The 14,304-nt window shown below is 36.5% G+C and overlaps 1 protein-coding gene across 1 annotated transcript; it reads right to left on the bottom strand.

The window, feature by feature from the left end:
• Positions 1-8,980: 8,980 nt before the first annotated feature.
• On the bottom strand, positions 8,981-9,982 carry LOC124273646. The gene is given in 3 exon segments (XM_046708919.1): positions 8,981-9,042; positions 9,045-9,120; positions 9,881-9,982. Coding segments are annotated over 3 exon segments (240 nt in total).
• Between the last annotated feature and the right edge of the window lie 4,322 nt (positions 9,983-14,304).

Raw genomic sequence — 14,304 nt, 5'->3', positions numbered from 1 at the left:
AAGTTTAAAATGTCACTGGCAAGGAGGGCTAGTTATGTAAAACTGTCGCTTGCCCCTATCATACTTCACAGGCCCTGCAAAATATCAATATCAGCATGCACATTGGTCAGGCCTGGTATTATGCTTGGTAATTACAGATGGTAGGTTATTGTCAACCCTTTGAAACAATACATTTGTATTGTAGTAATGGTTCCTAACTTCTTTTGCGCAATGCTGTTAACATTTTCTATATAGTGATCTTCGTGTGGCAAGAGATAATATATATCACTAAACTTTTGAGGACAGACTTTTAACACCTTAATCATGTTAATAAATGACTTCATCATATTCATGTACATTAAACAAACAACAAATTATCTGATATACTGAACCAGTTGGGATAGCTTTGCTTTAACAGTATATTACTGGCCCGATTCACAATCAGCTAGCAGGCAAGTAGCTATTTCAAACACTGTGATGTGTTGTCATTATTCAAGCAGATCATATGTCACAAAATTATTTTGTAAGTGAAGTCACATCTTATTCAAATGACTTTACTGATATTTTGTTTCACACAATAATTCAGCTGCATAATTATCCCAGCAACTATTGATGTCATAGACCATTTCACAAACCAATGGAAAATATTTCATACACAAGTCTATGAGTTACTGCTCAAATGTACAATCTGTCAATTATAGTAATAAAACTATTCTTAATGTGCTGGAAAAACATTATCTGTGATTATTTTTGTTCTATATGTTGGCCTTGGTGTAGTGCCAACAAAATATGACATCAATATCATTTTGAGAACAAGTTCAATAAAGAGGTGGTGTGTCATCACAGACATAGAACAAGTTGCTTGGTGTCAGCGGGGTTTGAGACACATAAGTAAAGTTATACTGATAAAATATTGTTCATGAAACATCACTCTTCACTATTGTGTTTCCGCTTCTTTCTTGTGTTATTTTGTAGAACAGTGTTTTACAATACCATTTCCTTTCGGTTTTCGCACAAGACCAACACACTTGAAGTGAAACCATCTGACTGTACATTCTTTCCCATAACAGCCAATATACCCCTCCTTCCATCTTCTGGCTTCTGGCATGTACAAAACACTTCCTTTGTCGACTCTTTCTTCAGCAACCCTTGTACATGTGTTTCAAGAAATGACGTGCAACAATCTCTGGTAGAATAATGGATGTGAAGAACTGCATTGCATGATCAGCTACTGGTTTCCAAAATACCATACAAGGTGTAATTCTTTCCACAAATATATCATTGTTTGTCCAAACAACAAAGTCACAGTAATCATGATTAGTTACAAATAGCTGTGTTTTGCACCTGGTAATAATACTGACTGTCCCTTTTAATTGCAGTGACCCATTAATCTCCCTCTAAAGTAAACTATGTTACTATCAACAAAAGTCATCCTTTGCACAGAATGGACACTTAATCTCAAGACAGCCCCTTCCACAACAGCCACAGTCCACAATACCATCAGGAGTTGCCCCAAGATGTGGATACTCACAGCTGAGGAATAAGCCACATTCCTCAACACTGAAGTTATGGTGACGCTCAGAAGACAATTTCTCATAGGTGTCCCTAGCTGTTACTTCATGGCTACATCCCATCTCGTAGCTGGATTAGAAAAACTTGACCTCAGTCGGGTAACAGATGTGGCGAAGTAAACTCCTCGAAGGGTCAGACAGTGATGTACGATTGACACTCTTCATCTTTGATGCTGTTATACGGCCAGCCCTGAACTGAAACCAAACTGGGGAACACGCTTGGTTTCTTGTTGCTCCTTCAACTGCTGAAACCTCCTCTGCTGTAATGTTTAGTTGATTTATAACGTTGTGACAGTGTAGTAAAACATCATTGTATGGGATGCCAACCATACTTTTCATCAAATAGTTCAGTGATCACTTGAGGAAATTGTTGTTGTAATGGTACAGGTACATACTGATCACTGTAATCACTATGAACCGCAAGACAAGATGGTTTATCTGCATTAATAGTGCGAAGGAAATTGTCAAAACTGACGGTAGATGCAGGTTTTAACTCCTTGATATGTTTAGCACTTGATGAAGTCGAACATGTCGTAGAACCCTCAATTAACAGGTCAAGTTTCTTTTCAAAGTCTTTGATGAGGTTGAAATCAATCTTTCTTAGACATGCATAGTTAACCTTTTTAAGAGAAGCTGGAAGTTTCCAGTATGCAGGTTGCTGTGTGACAGTGGCGGTTTCTCTTAATCTCACAATAGCTTCAACAGCAAACATCATACTTTGCCACATGTGAGCATGATTCACCCAAACCCGCCATACAGTTACAATGAGCTGATAAAACTGTGCCAGCGTCATCAGTGATAAACCAGGGCTGCAATGGAGCTTCGTTCAAGCGCTGGGAATGCATAACCTGTGAAAATACAGTGCAGGAATTAATTTTTGTTCAGACATAATGCTATATGATATTAAGAAATTGATTGAAATGTGGCAGTTTTTACTAAACCAAGGCTTTTCATCGCAGCACACTGTAGAAGGCAATTAGTATGTACAAAAATTTTATTAACACACTAAAGACATTTTGGATTTTGTATCAACATTATCTCTACTGTTAAATCAGTGTAAAGGTAATTAAAATATTGCAGTACTCTACACAGGTTTGCCACAGATGACGAAAGTTCAAACTCCATACTTTCCCTGACTTATCCCTGACCAATTTGATTTTTTCACTGATCAAAATTAAAAGAAAACAAATAAAATTTCGGCCTCCAAACTCCCCTACAGCCGACCTTTCTATCCATTTTACTTAAGACAAAGTAAAATATTATGACAAAGTAATCAAACAAACACAGAGATCAATCTAACATCAAGATGGAGTGTATGACACAGGAAATATTACCTCTGGCAAACTCTGACACATAAGTTTTGATTTTCTTTTTAATTTCAATGTTTTCATTTTAAAGTCCCTGTTGCAAGATTGAGGATCACCTCCAGGAAAAGGGTGACTTTGTATAGTATGAAATCTTACTGGTAGAAATACTGACATTTTCAACAAAAAGAACACACAAAGAACATAGACATTGATAGTAAGAGGTCAAAAAACAGTAGCTGGGACAGTATTTGAGTCAAACCCAAACATAAAAAGTTCAGCAGAGAGCTTGAGATTGAATATTTGGTCACATTTCTGTGTCAAACATCCTTGGAAGTTATTCCAAAATATGTCTACAAATGGACACTGCCAAAACAAATAAAATTAAAGTTGATAATACCAATATCTATACAAAACACATTTAATACAGACATGGAACTCAAATTCATACAATCGTTGCCCCCAGTGAAGTTTGAAAAGAACTAGTTTTCCTGACTTTTTCCAAAAACTTCAATTTTCACTGACTTTTGTAACAAAATTCCTGATCTTGAAAAATAATTTCTTCCCTGACTTTTCCCTGACCTGTGGCAACCCTGCTACATAAACAGAGCCTATGTTATATTTAGAATATTATCATTGTATATTTTACAAAACACATTTGTTGATGTAGGTAAACTATTGTTCACTTACTTTTGACATCCACGACATGAATGGCCTTTCCATCTTGGACGGATAAATGCACATATGAGACGATGTCTCGTACCCAACCACACACAAATCTGTCATATGCTTCCAGACTCCTATAGTTTCTCATATCGGATAAACTATAAAAAGGACTAGGGCTGAACACCAGATAGTTCACGATGTCGACATAGTTTGTTGCCGGCAAATACTTGTGGTCGTCACTCCAATCCGATCTGGGAATCCTGTACGGATCTTCGTTGTCTATCACAATAGTCTTCTCGATATATCGTATGCGAGATGCTTTATCCAGTAAGTTTGCATAATTCTCCATGACAGATGGTTAGATGACGGACTGAAGCAGACAGACGTATGCGTAGACGATAGTTGCTAGTGACGCTATGGTTGCTGGGGACGCGAATGACAACCAACATGGCGGCGCGCACGGAATCACGGGATAACTCTGAAACCCCTCTATAAGGTTGTTAGATTTTCATGCTGTATGCACTATGTGCACTATTTTATTGCATTTAACGCCTAGAATAATTTTACTCACCATGAAAGAATTTCTTAACCAATGTTTGAGTTTTCCAAACATATCAACTGTCAAAACAATAGTCCGCAATCATCGCACACGTGGAAATTGACCAATGAGAGCCGTTTTGTGTTCCGAGTCATTCCGAGATTTTCGGACAGGGTCGATGTTTACAGAAGGGCGGCCAGGCGTTTGTTCAAAACGGAGGGTAGTGCTAATGCGAGGGTCAGTGGTCAAATAGGAAATGCAGTTAGACAAACTGAATACGATGAGCAGAAGGCCAAAAGAATAATCTACAAGCTCAACACATTGTTTTGAGAAAGACGTAAGGTTTGATTGCACGCGCGGTAAAATAGTCGGGGTGTCCGGTTTTCGATCAGGCTTTTAGCATCGCGAGTGTCACCCCTTGTGTATTTTATGTAATGAGTGTAGCGGGAGAATTTTCTAAAAAATCCATTTAATCACCGATTTCGTTCAAATTTGAAATATAAGTTACTCATAACATATAAAAACAAAAAAATCTAGATTTTTATTGTTAACTTTTTTGGGTCCACTGATTCGAACCCCTGTGACAAAAGGAGTCCAGAGGATCGCTAGCGACGAAAATCAGGCCACCTTACTATAGGAACCCGCGTGGACCATCAACACTTCCGTTTCGTGCAGGATTACACCATCCCTTCTGTGAAGAGACATGGCCCACCGATGAAACACACTGACCCATTGCGGGTGGACTGAAAGATCTCCTTCAAGGCAAGGAAGAAAAGGAACAGAATGTGAGAACAATCCTACATTGTCAGAATAATGTGAAACAAAAGCTTTGGGGTTTTAGACAACACATACCCGTCCACAAATTCCTGCATATTTTATGTTATGTTTATACGCGACAAACTAAATCAGTATTTTTATAATGAAACCGATTTTTCTCCGTTTATTCTACATTTTACAGTAACAACATTAGGATCTTTTTTATATTTAACCCCCCAATTTTACCGGAATTTTATGTGTCGCAACTTCAGTGCAGTTTAATTTTTTTGGATCTTTTCCATGTTTTCAAAAGAAACGTTTTAATACATCATAATTAATGATGTTACACCTACATGCTTGGTGTGGTTTGTATGGAAAAACATTTTGCAAAAAAAGGTCAAACTTTGTCATACGGTTTGATGTCACTATCGTGACATAATTTTTTTTGCAAAAATGATTACTTCCTGGACCGTCTGCTAATTCTACTTCCTGTTTGCAAGCAATGACAGTGAGGAATGAGTGAGTGAGTTAAAATTTATCGTCACATCGGCAATATTTCAGCCATATCGTGAAGAGAACAATTTTAGACATAGTAATTAATGATAAATTGTAAAAACCTGTCAACTAAGGACAGTAAAATAACTAGATTATCACAGATTCGAATTTAAAACTAGCAATTAAATCTTAAAACAGTTTAATCTATTAAATATGACAATACAATATAAATACAGGCTATATTTTGCCAACAACTGAAGGTAGATCACCATACTAGGGACCATGGGGACTTACAGTACATTTGCTTCCTGCATGGACCGTAGCTGGATTTACACCAATTTTAGATACTCTAACCACAAATTAAACGAAAATATATTCTACGATTAAAAAAGGGGAGAGTTTAAATTTACTTTGGATGTTTTGGGACTTATGTATCCTCTCAGGAGGACAATCATTTTACAGTACTTTAACCCCCCTTGAGGACACAGCCACTAACAATCTGAGTTATTAATTCAAACTTTCAATAATAAAATATTTATCTATTTACAAATCAGTTAACAAATCTAATTCTTTTTAAAATGCAATAATTAAATGAGAACTTATATTACTAAAAAGATCCTTCATAGTTCGTGATTTGAAATAGATATCCCTTGTGATGGAATATTCAACACAGTCAAGAAAGATATGCTTGACCGTGATTCTTTCATCACAAGGGATACAAAACGGAGGATCCTCACCTTTTAATAGGTACTCATGTTTATATCTTGTGTGTCCAATACGACATCGTGGTAGGATGACCTCTTCAAATCTGGACTGACAACCCAAGTAGGTGTAACCGATATAGGGTTTTATTGCATGTAATTTATTGATACCTACTTGGGTGTCCCACTTCTTCTGCATCAGATCACGGATGTAAGTTCTAATGCTAGCTTTGTAATCAGAGTGTGGAATAAGAAGTGGTGTCACAGATTTGTTGAGTGCTGCTTTGACAGCAAAATCGGCCATTGTGTTCCGGGAAATGCCAACGTGGCTGGGTAACCAACAGAAGACGCGATGTCGTATTGGCCAGTTGCAAGATCATTATATAATTCAATAATTTCGATTAAAAGTGGATGTTTGGAAGAAAGATTTTTGATAGCCTGAAGGTAAGAAAGAGAATCGAAAAGATTATGTATTGTTTATATTTAGGGTGTTTATTAATATATTTTAAGGCTGTTAATATTGCGTTAGCTTCTGCTGTGGATATAGAGCTGTTATCAGGCAATCTAGAAGATATTGTTTTGGAGCCAATGACAGTGACACAAGCTACTGCGCCACCATCTTTGGACCCATCTGTAAATAAGGATTTGTATGTATTATATTTATTTCTTAATTGACTAAATTCTTGTTTATACTGTAATTCATTAGTTTCTGATTTTGTTTAAATGTGGGACAGTGAGGAAACCCCGTACTTGATAAACAGGATTTGCACCCTTGCAACTACCATTTCCTCGATGAAGTTTATTTTTTTTAGACCGCAGTGTCGACATTTCAGTTTGGTAATTATATTATGCAAGCGTTAGATATGTTGATTTTCAGTATAGTCTGAAAGATAAGCGATTCCGTTGCTAGTTTTTAAAGATAGAAATGTGTTATATCTGTTACTTTAATATACAAATGTGAAGTGAAGTGGTAACACTGGGGCAGGAATGTTTCGTGCTGTAAATTTTGCATTTCCATGAGCTATTATTCTGCTTTATAAACATATTTACATCAATGTAGAAACCTTGAGTAGTTTAGTAATCCTTTAACCATTTACCAGTTTTCTTTTGTGATAAGTACCTCAAAAGTGTCTGTAACGTTACTAAATACGCTCTAAAGGTAGTTAATACGATCATGTACTGGTAGTTGAGCAGAGCAAAAAAAAAATTTGTATTAGAAGTTGCATAATTGTATTGGATTTTCATTTAAGTGATATATACAAAAGAAAAAGTGTTGGGATTTCGTTTTGTATCGTTGCAGGTATCTACATGATTAATTTGTGCTCAATAAACAGCATAACTGTGTTCTTGATGTTTTGGTATTGTAATAAGATTGATAGTTGTATGTGACTTGAGGAAATGGGGTTTTGTGAAACGCATATTGTAAACAACAATTCACCGTAAATATCTGAATGACAACATAACCCCTGTTATTTGAGGTAAGGTGTATACATGTATAAGCAGATACTAACTCAAAATGAAAATGTGGCATAATTAAATTGTTAAAGGTACTTGTAAAGTATCTTATATCAAATATCATTTACAAAAGGAAAAGGTGTGATGAGAGTGCTTTTAGGGCCCACAAACAGAATTGGCTAAACACATCTTATTTGTTTAGACACGATAAAAAAGCCATTTTTGTAAATGATCTGAGACCGTAATTTCAAAAATGGGTTGTATGAAAAATAAGATTGAATTATCAGTGTGCCAAAATGATTAATTTACAACTATCATTTTATTATCATACAAATTACATCAGTTTTCCAACAGGTATTCATGATGAAAAAACATGACAATATCAATAATAAGGCTTTAACTTCAAGGGGCCCAATTGTGGACAGAAATTCAATTATTTAGCAATTGTTTATCCTAAAATGATTATCTACAACGTTCTTAGCAAATATAAACTTAAGGCCAGTTTTACAACATCTACTTATTATAACTAATCATGTCGCACTAAAATTCACAGCTATTGATCTGAAATGGGCCCGTTTTGGGTGAAATTACATTTTGGACGGAGCTTTATTTTCACACTCAGTAAGTGTTAAAAGTCACTACTCACAACCATTCCTGTAAATATACACTAAACATCTCATTCACAACATGCCATTACAATAACTAGTAATGTCGCACTAAAAATCACTGATCGTGACCTCAAAGGGGCCCATTCAGGGTGAAATTACATTTTGAGCAGAGCTTGATTGTAACACCAAGTAATTGTTAAAAGTCAATATTCACAACCAGGCTTATATAGAGTAAACTTCTCATATTTGGGTAAAGCTTGATTTTAACATTTACATCAGGGAAGTGTTAAAAGTAATTATTCCCAACTCATTTTACTGCAAAGATATAAAACATCCACTTTCACTCTTCATCAATCTCAGTTTCTGAATCACTGTCAAGGAGAACTGCAGCATTCATCAGTGCATCACTAGAGGTTACACAACACCAAATGTTTTCCCATAGACTTCTATAGTAACCTTATATTTTTTTTACAAATTATCCAGGCCAACAGCCATTCCATGTACACATGGGTAGTCAGGCCTTTAAACTACAATAAAACACAATTTCTGGCCAAATTGTCCGGCTCATTGCCCGAGCATAAGAAGGGGAACACATCAACCCCAGTTCCGCACCAAATGTCACCTACTGGGAAATATCTGTACACACAATAAGCATAAGTCATGGTGATAAAAATGACAGCACTAAATACTTAAAATTGTGGTCAGTTTTAATTACTGGATGGATGTACGTTTAAAAAGCATAAACATCTTACACTATTTCATCCAATCACAGCTGTCACAAGTCTCTTTCTCTTCAGTTGTTTACACGGTTCTCGCTCAGGGAGCATGTGATTCTGATTTTGTGCAGTGGAACCTATATAGTTGCTGGAAACTGGCATCTTGTCTTGGTGTCTGTCATACCCAAGGTTCAAATGACACTACCTATGTGTGCACAGCATCCAGCAACACTAGCACCCACATTGCAAGTATGTACCACCCTGTCACCTTAACCTCAGTGAACTGAATCCACAAAGTGTGCAAGAGTACTGGTGAGCCGACATGCCGAGACTGGATTTTTATTATCCCCCGCCGCGCGCAGTATTAGGCTCCATTCGTACGTCCGTACGTACGAATTGGAATATCTTAAGAACCGTTGACTAGATTCTTTTCATATTTGGTACCTACGTTCATCACAGTATAAGAAAGGTCCCAGTCACCTTGACCTTTATTTCAAGGTCACAAGGGAACTTTAACGTTTTACTCTTGGCAGCGAGATATCTCAAGAACCGTTCACTAGATTTTCTTCATATTCAACACCAAGCAGGGCCCAGTCGATTTTGGTGACCTTCGCATAATTTTCAAGGCGACTGCGACACTTTGAAGATTTCAGCATGTTAACCTGAATTCACTGGATTTTCTTCATAGACTTTCAAGACTTCCCTTGAATGTTTTTCAATAAGCAATTTCTTTAGTACCATTTTTGCATATTTCATACACTATGACATTCATGTCGAGGTCAAAGTCAGTCTTGAAAATATTTGTGTGTTTGAACAACTAAAGAGCAAGATATCAAGAGAGGTTGACTTGTCATGTTTTTGTTGACATTTAACTTCATCTTAAACTTTCATTACTTTTTAAGTTTGATTTGATAATGTGCGGCGGGGGATTATGTCACCTTAGTGACAATGCTTGTTCAGATTAAATCATCCACTTCCTTACACAGGAAAAGCTGATATGCACTGTCATTATCGACATGATTTGCAACATATGCTGATAAACACCCATTGTGATATATCAGTTCATTCAGTTAAAGTACTGGAAAGCTTACATCATCAGCTTCAGTTATTGGAATGTATACATTCCTCTTAAGAAGGCTTTCTCTTTCAAACTGTTCTTTGAGTGTGTTGCCCTGCCGACTCTTCTCCAGCATCAACGAGGTAACTCTCTCACGTTCTGGATCCTGGGATGACAGTGCGGGCCTGTATTTGTTGCATAGCTCGCACGCGCGCGCACGCACACACACACACACACACACACACACACACACACAATACCCACAAAATCCCCAATATGAGGTACATGTATTGGTACAACTTTGTCCAAAAATCGCCAGTGTTTCATTCTTCCGTTGCACGATTCGACAACCCATCGCACTTTAGTAATCATAATTAATCTTGATACGTTGGCGTCTTCTACTTCGTGTTGTCTTTCCCTCTTTTCCATGTAAGCTGGCATTTCTATATGAAAACCATGATTTTCAAGAAAACTTATTGAGTCTCTAAAGCCTCTATCCACAATTAAAACATCAGCTTCTTCATCGAGTAATAATTCATACAAAACTTAGTATCATCATTACCACTAGAAGCGATACTTTAGGATTCAAATATTAGGGAAATATACAAATAGAATAATAATTGCATGCATCATGATCAGTAATAACTTAGAGAAAGACTCCAGTCAAAAGAAATAAAACTCATCTCACAGACATACTATTAAAAAGGTATAAGTTACGACTACAAAAAGGACTCAACTCTTAGACACACCTCTTACGAAGACAAAAGCTATGTCGGAACTGTTTAATAACTTGCCATTATTATTATTATAAACATGTCATCACCTATATTAGACACTTTAATTTAGGCCCATTAAGATTTAACACAGAGACAGCGCATCTATTGTAATACCATAATCATTCTCGCATCCAGTACATGTGTGAAGATGTGTTGAGTGCCAGTTGAATTAGGATGAGCAGGATAAATACTCTCCTCTGTCTGGTCATTTCGCTTATTGTAGGATATTATAGCGCACTCCCCATTTTGTATCATCACAAACTTTTTATTGTTTGAATTTTAGATAAATAGCCTGGAAATCAAAATGTTAGGCAATAGGGTTTCACAACGCAGGCTAGCTCTAGCCCTCAACCCAGATGGTTGTACCGACTATATGTGGCCACTCCATGTTATTATGTTCTTGTAAATATAATGGTAATTAGCTTCTCTTGGCTTCGGACTCTTTGCTAATTCCCCAAAACGACACGCCCGCCATTTAGAAGGGGAACCATGTACAGGTAACCATAACAGTGTTAATGTTTCCTTAGGATTCCGTGAGTCCGTCCAGTTAATATAAACGCAAGTCCTTGCTGTCGTGATGTAGGTGTACACACTGTATTCATTTCGCATATAATTTGTGTAACGGGGATAAAATCAGCTATTTTTATATTTGCATATTTGTACGAATCAGGTTATATTATTGTGTATAGGGTTATTCAACAGACCACTGCTTGTTTACAACAAGTGTTATGATTAGTTGTCTGTCTAGATGTATCTGTATATTACTCTCATAGCTTATCAGTTATAGGCTCAATTCAGTTCAATTCTTTATTAACCTTAAGTTTTACAACGGCGTTTACATAAAGCATAAATTGATACAGCATAAATTGATACCAGTCGACTTGTTTGTCATTTATGGTGGTAAATATGCATATTCATGTGGCTAATGCACATAATTATTTTAGATACGAGTTTCTTATATTAATTACATGCAGTAAACAAATATTTACTAAGATTACACAACTGTTTGACATTATTTAAACCAAATAACTGGATTCATTTAAACACAAATGGATTTTTCCAGTAATGTGGCTTAATATATTTTTGTGTGACACTTACATATAAAGGATAAATCAAAACAAAGTGAAACTTATCTTCAATATCAAAATTACAGTTGATATTGCAAATTTTAAATGACTGAATTATTTCTTCTTGTTCCTAATGATGAAAAAATATGGGTTGAATGAACTTGAACTTCAACAAACTTAATGTAATTGTTTGAAACTTGTAAGTGTGATGTGTTGTGGGGTCTTGTGTTGTTGTTTTGTGCTTTGTTAGAGGAGTACACAAAGTCCGCAGTCTAGACTACCAGTTGTCCGACTTCCATTTTTGTGGAAGCCGCGGTGGCTGAGCGGTCTAGGCGTCTGACTTTGTGTGCTGGCAATTAGGTGCCTGATTCTGAGGGTGTGTGTTCGAATCCCGGATGGCCCTCAACCCAACAAAAGTACTAGAATCTGTACTTTACTAAGAAAGTGTAACCCCAAATATAACATATGTTACATTTGTCCACTTTCTAAATGGTATTGTGTATTTCATGTCTAAATTCCGCCCTCTAACTTGCATTACATTACCGAGTTCGCTTGTTACTCCAAGAAAATATATTGCTGATAAGTGATAAATGTAGGGAATACGTGTTAAGATAATTGAACTTGTGATATGTAAACTATTGTGTTCAGTTCAATTCGCTTGTATAAGACTTCTGCGCTTCGCGTCTAGATCATAGAAAACGTCAGCCATGTTTACTATACAATGTTCTTGTTCCTGATTGGTCGATCAGTTCCTGGGAAGACCGCCTTTTAACCTCTCTGACCCGGCATTCCTTGCATGTATAATTAACTAGCTAACGTTTACTAATGGCTAGACTTGGCATTGGTTTCTGAACCCGCGAAACTTCCATTTCCATATCTACGAAACGTTTGAAACACCAACATGAAACTTCGTGGAAAAACGTACAAGATGCATTTCAACAACAATAATAATTTATTCATAGAGTAACTTATCTAGAATATACACTTAAAAAAGACACTTAGAAAAATACTCTAAATCGGTACCTGCCGATCGTGACGTCCTACAGTACAGTACCAACTGACTGATAATCTTAATTACAAAAATCCCCAAATTCATTATTAATAATTCTTATAAGTCCTGGTTAATATTTACAAATTATTATATATAGTAATATAGTAAGTCCCGGTGAATGTTCTGCCATCCTCACCTCTTAACTTGACTTTGTTCCTGAGTGTAGGTGATTATAGCTGCTTAAAGCTTCCTGAGAATGCAGGCAGATTGACAGTAGCGTCTCCCTTTTATCCTTGATTACAATGACGTCACAATCGAAATGCACCCGCTGCAGTGACTACGTGACCATGCGAGAGATTCATAAACATAGATGGCGGCGCCCATAAAACAACCTGTCATCCCTACGCTGTTTAACGATTCTAACAACTATAGGGCTTACGCACATATTTTATTATGACGGTAAGGTAATAAACGTATTCTCTATATACTCGAGAAATAGTTTAATGGTGTACAATCGCTTCCTCATGTCATAATCTAACCTAGTACTCTACCGGAAGTTATATATAATTGACATTCGATTCGACAGTTACGTGCAGAATGACGTAATGACCAGTACGTTTTTAGAATAAGCTAATGATACCCTATTGCGCTTCATTACTATTTCCGTATTATAAATTACCTTCCCATACATGCATGTACATCTGAAAAGAGGCTCAACAGATTGGTCAAATATTGCTGTAATCGGTTTCTAATCGGTTTTACATGAACATATGAAAGGCATATGATATCCATACCAGTCTGCGGTAACATCGTCGGGATCGGGATCAGGATTGTCACTGTTTCTTGTGAACTACTGGAATCTTCGTCAATATTCCTGTCGGTTTTGCTGCTAGAAATACTTTCAAATTGAAAAGTTTGTACGCTTGTGAGATTATCTATATCGGGTATACCCTCCAAATCCAGGTTTGACTTCATGGGTTGATTTATTTGCCAAAATAGGAGCAGTTCTCAGTAAGCGGGTAGGCACGGTACCGGTGCGTTTTCGAGTGTTTTGCACTGATTCTCCGCTAAACGCACATTTCCCGTATTTCGTTGTCCCTGTCGTCTTATAAAATATTTTGTCATTGAAATGTATTTTTCTTCTTACTAAAACAGAGGTCCGCACATACAGTATCCAAATTCATGTCACTTCAGTGTTTGTGTCAGTAATTTTGGGATACACCGCATCGTCATATAGACCTTTGTCACATATTTCCCTCCTGCAAGTACTTGATAACAATTCTACGTATTGCAACCATTTGTGTAAATATGTTATCTCATTGGACTTGAAAATATATCCAAGTGCTTGCAAAATCATAAAGGAAATACTAGGTAGTCATAAGAAAACTTCGTTTAAAAAAAACCCTGCATTATTTGTGTGTCCCCGATATTGCCGTCAGATACATTAAACAGTTTAGTCATCGACCAGTAATACTTATTCAAAATCATACAACGAGTTGTACGAGTGCTTTCGTTTCCAGTTATATCAATCTGTAAAACAGTTATGCTTTTTTTCTTTCTAAGGTTAACTTGAAAAGATACATGTGGTCGTACCTGAAATAGAAGGTTTGTTACTTCCATTTTT

The sequence above is a fragment of the Haliotis rubra genome, unplaced genomic scaffold (assembly GCF_003918875.1).
Source record: "Haliotis rubra isolate DU_JTF1 unplaced genomic scaffold, ASM391887v1 Scf1824, whole genome shotgun sequence".
NCBI lineage: Eukaryota > Metazoa > Mollusca > Gastropoda > Lepetellida > Haliotidae > Haliotis > Haliotis rubra.
Note: the sequence above shows the minus strand (reverse complement) of the source record. Positions and strands in the feature narration are given on the sequence as shown.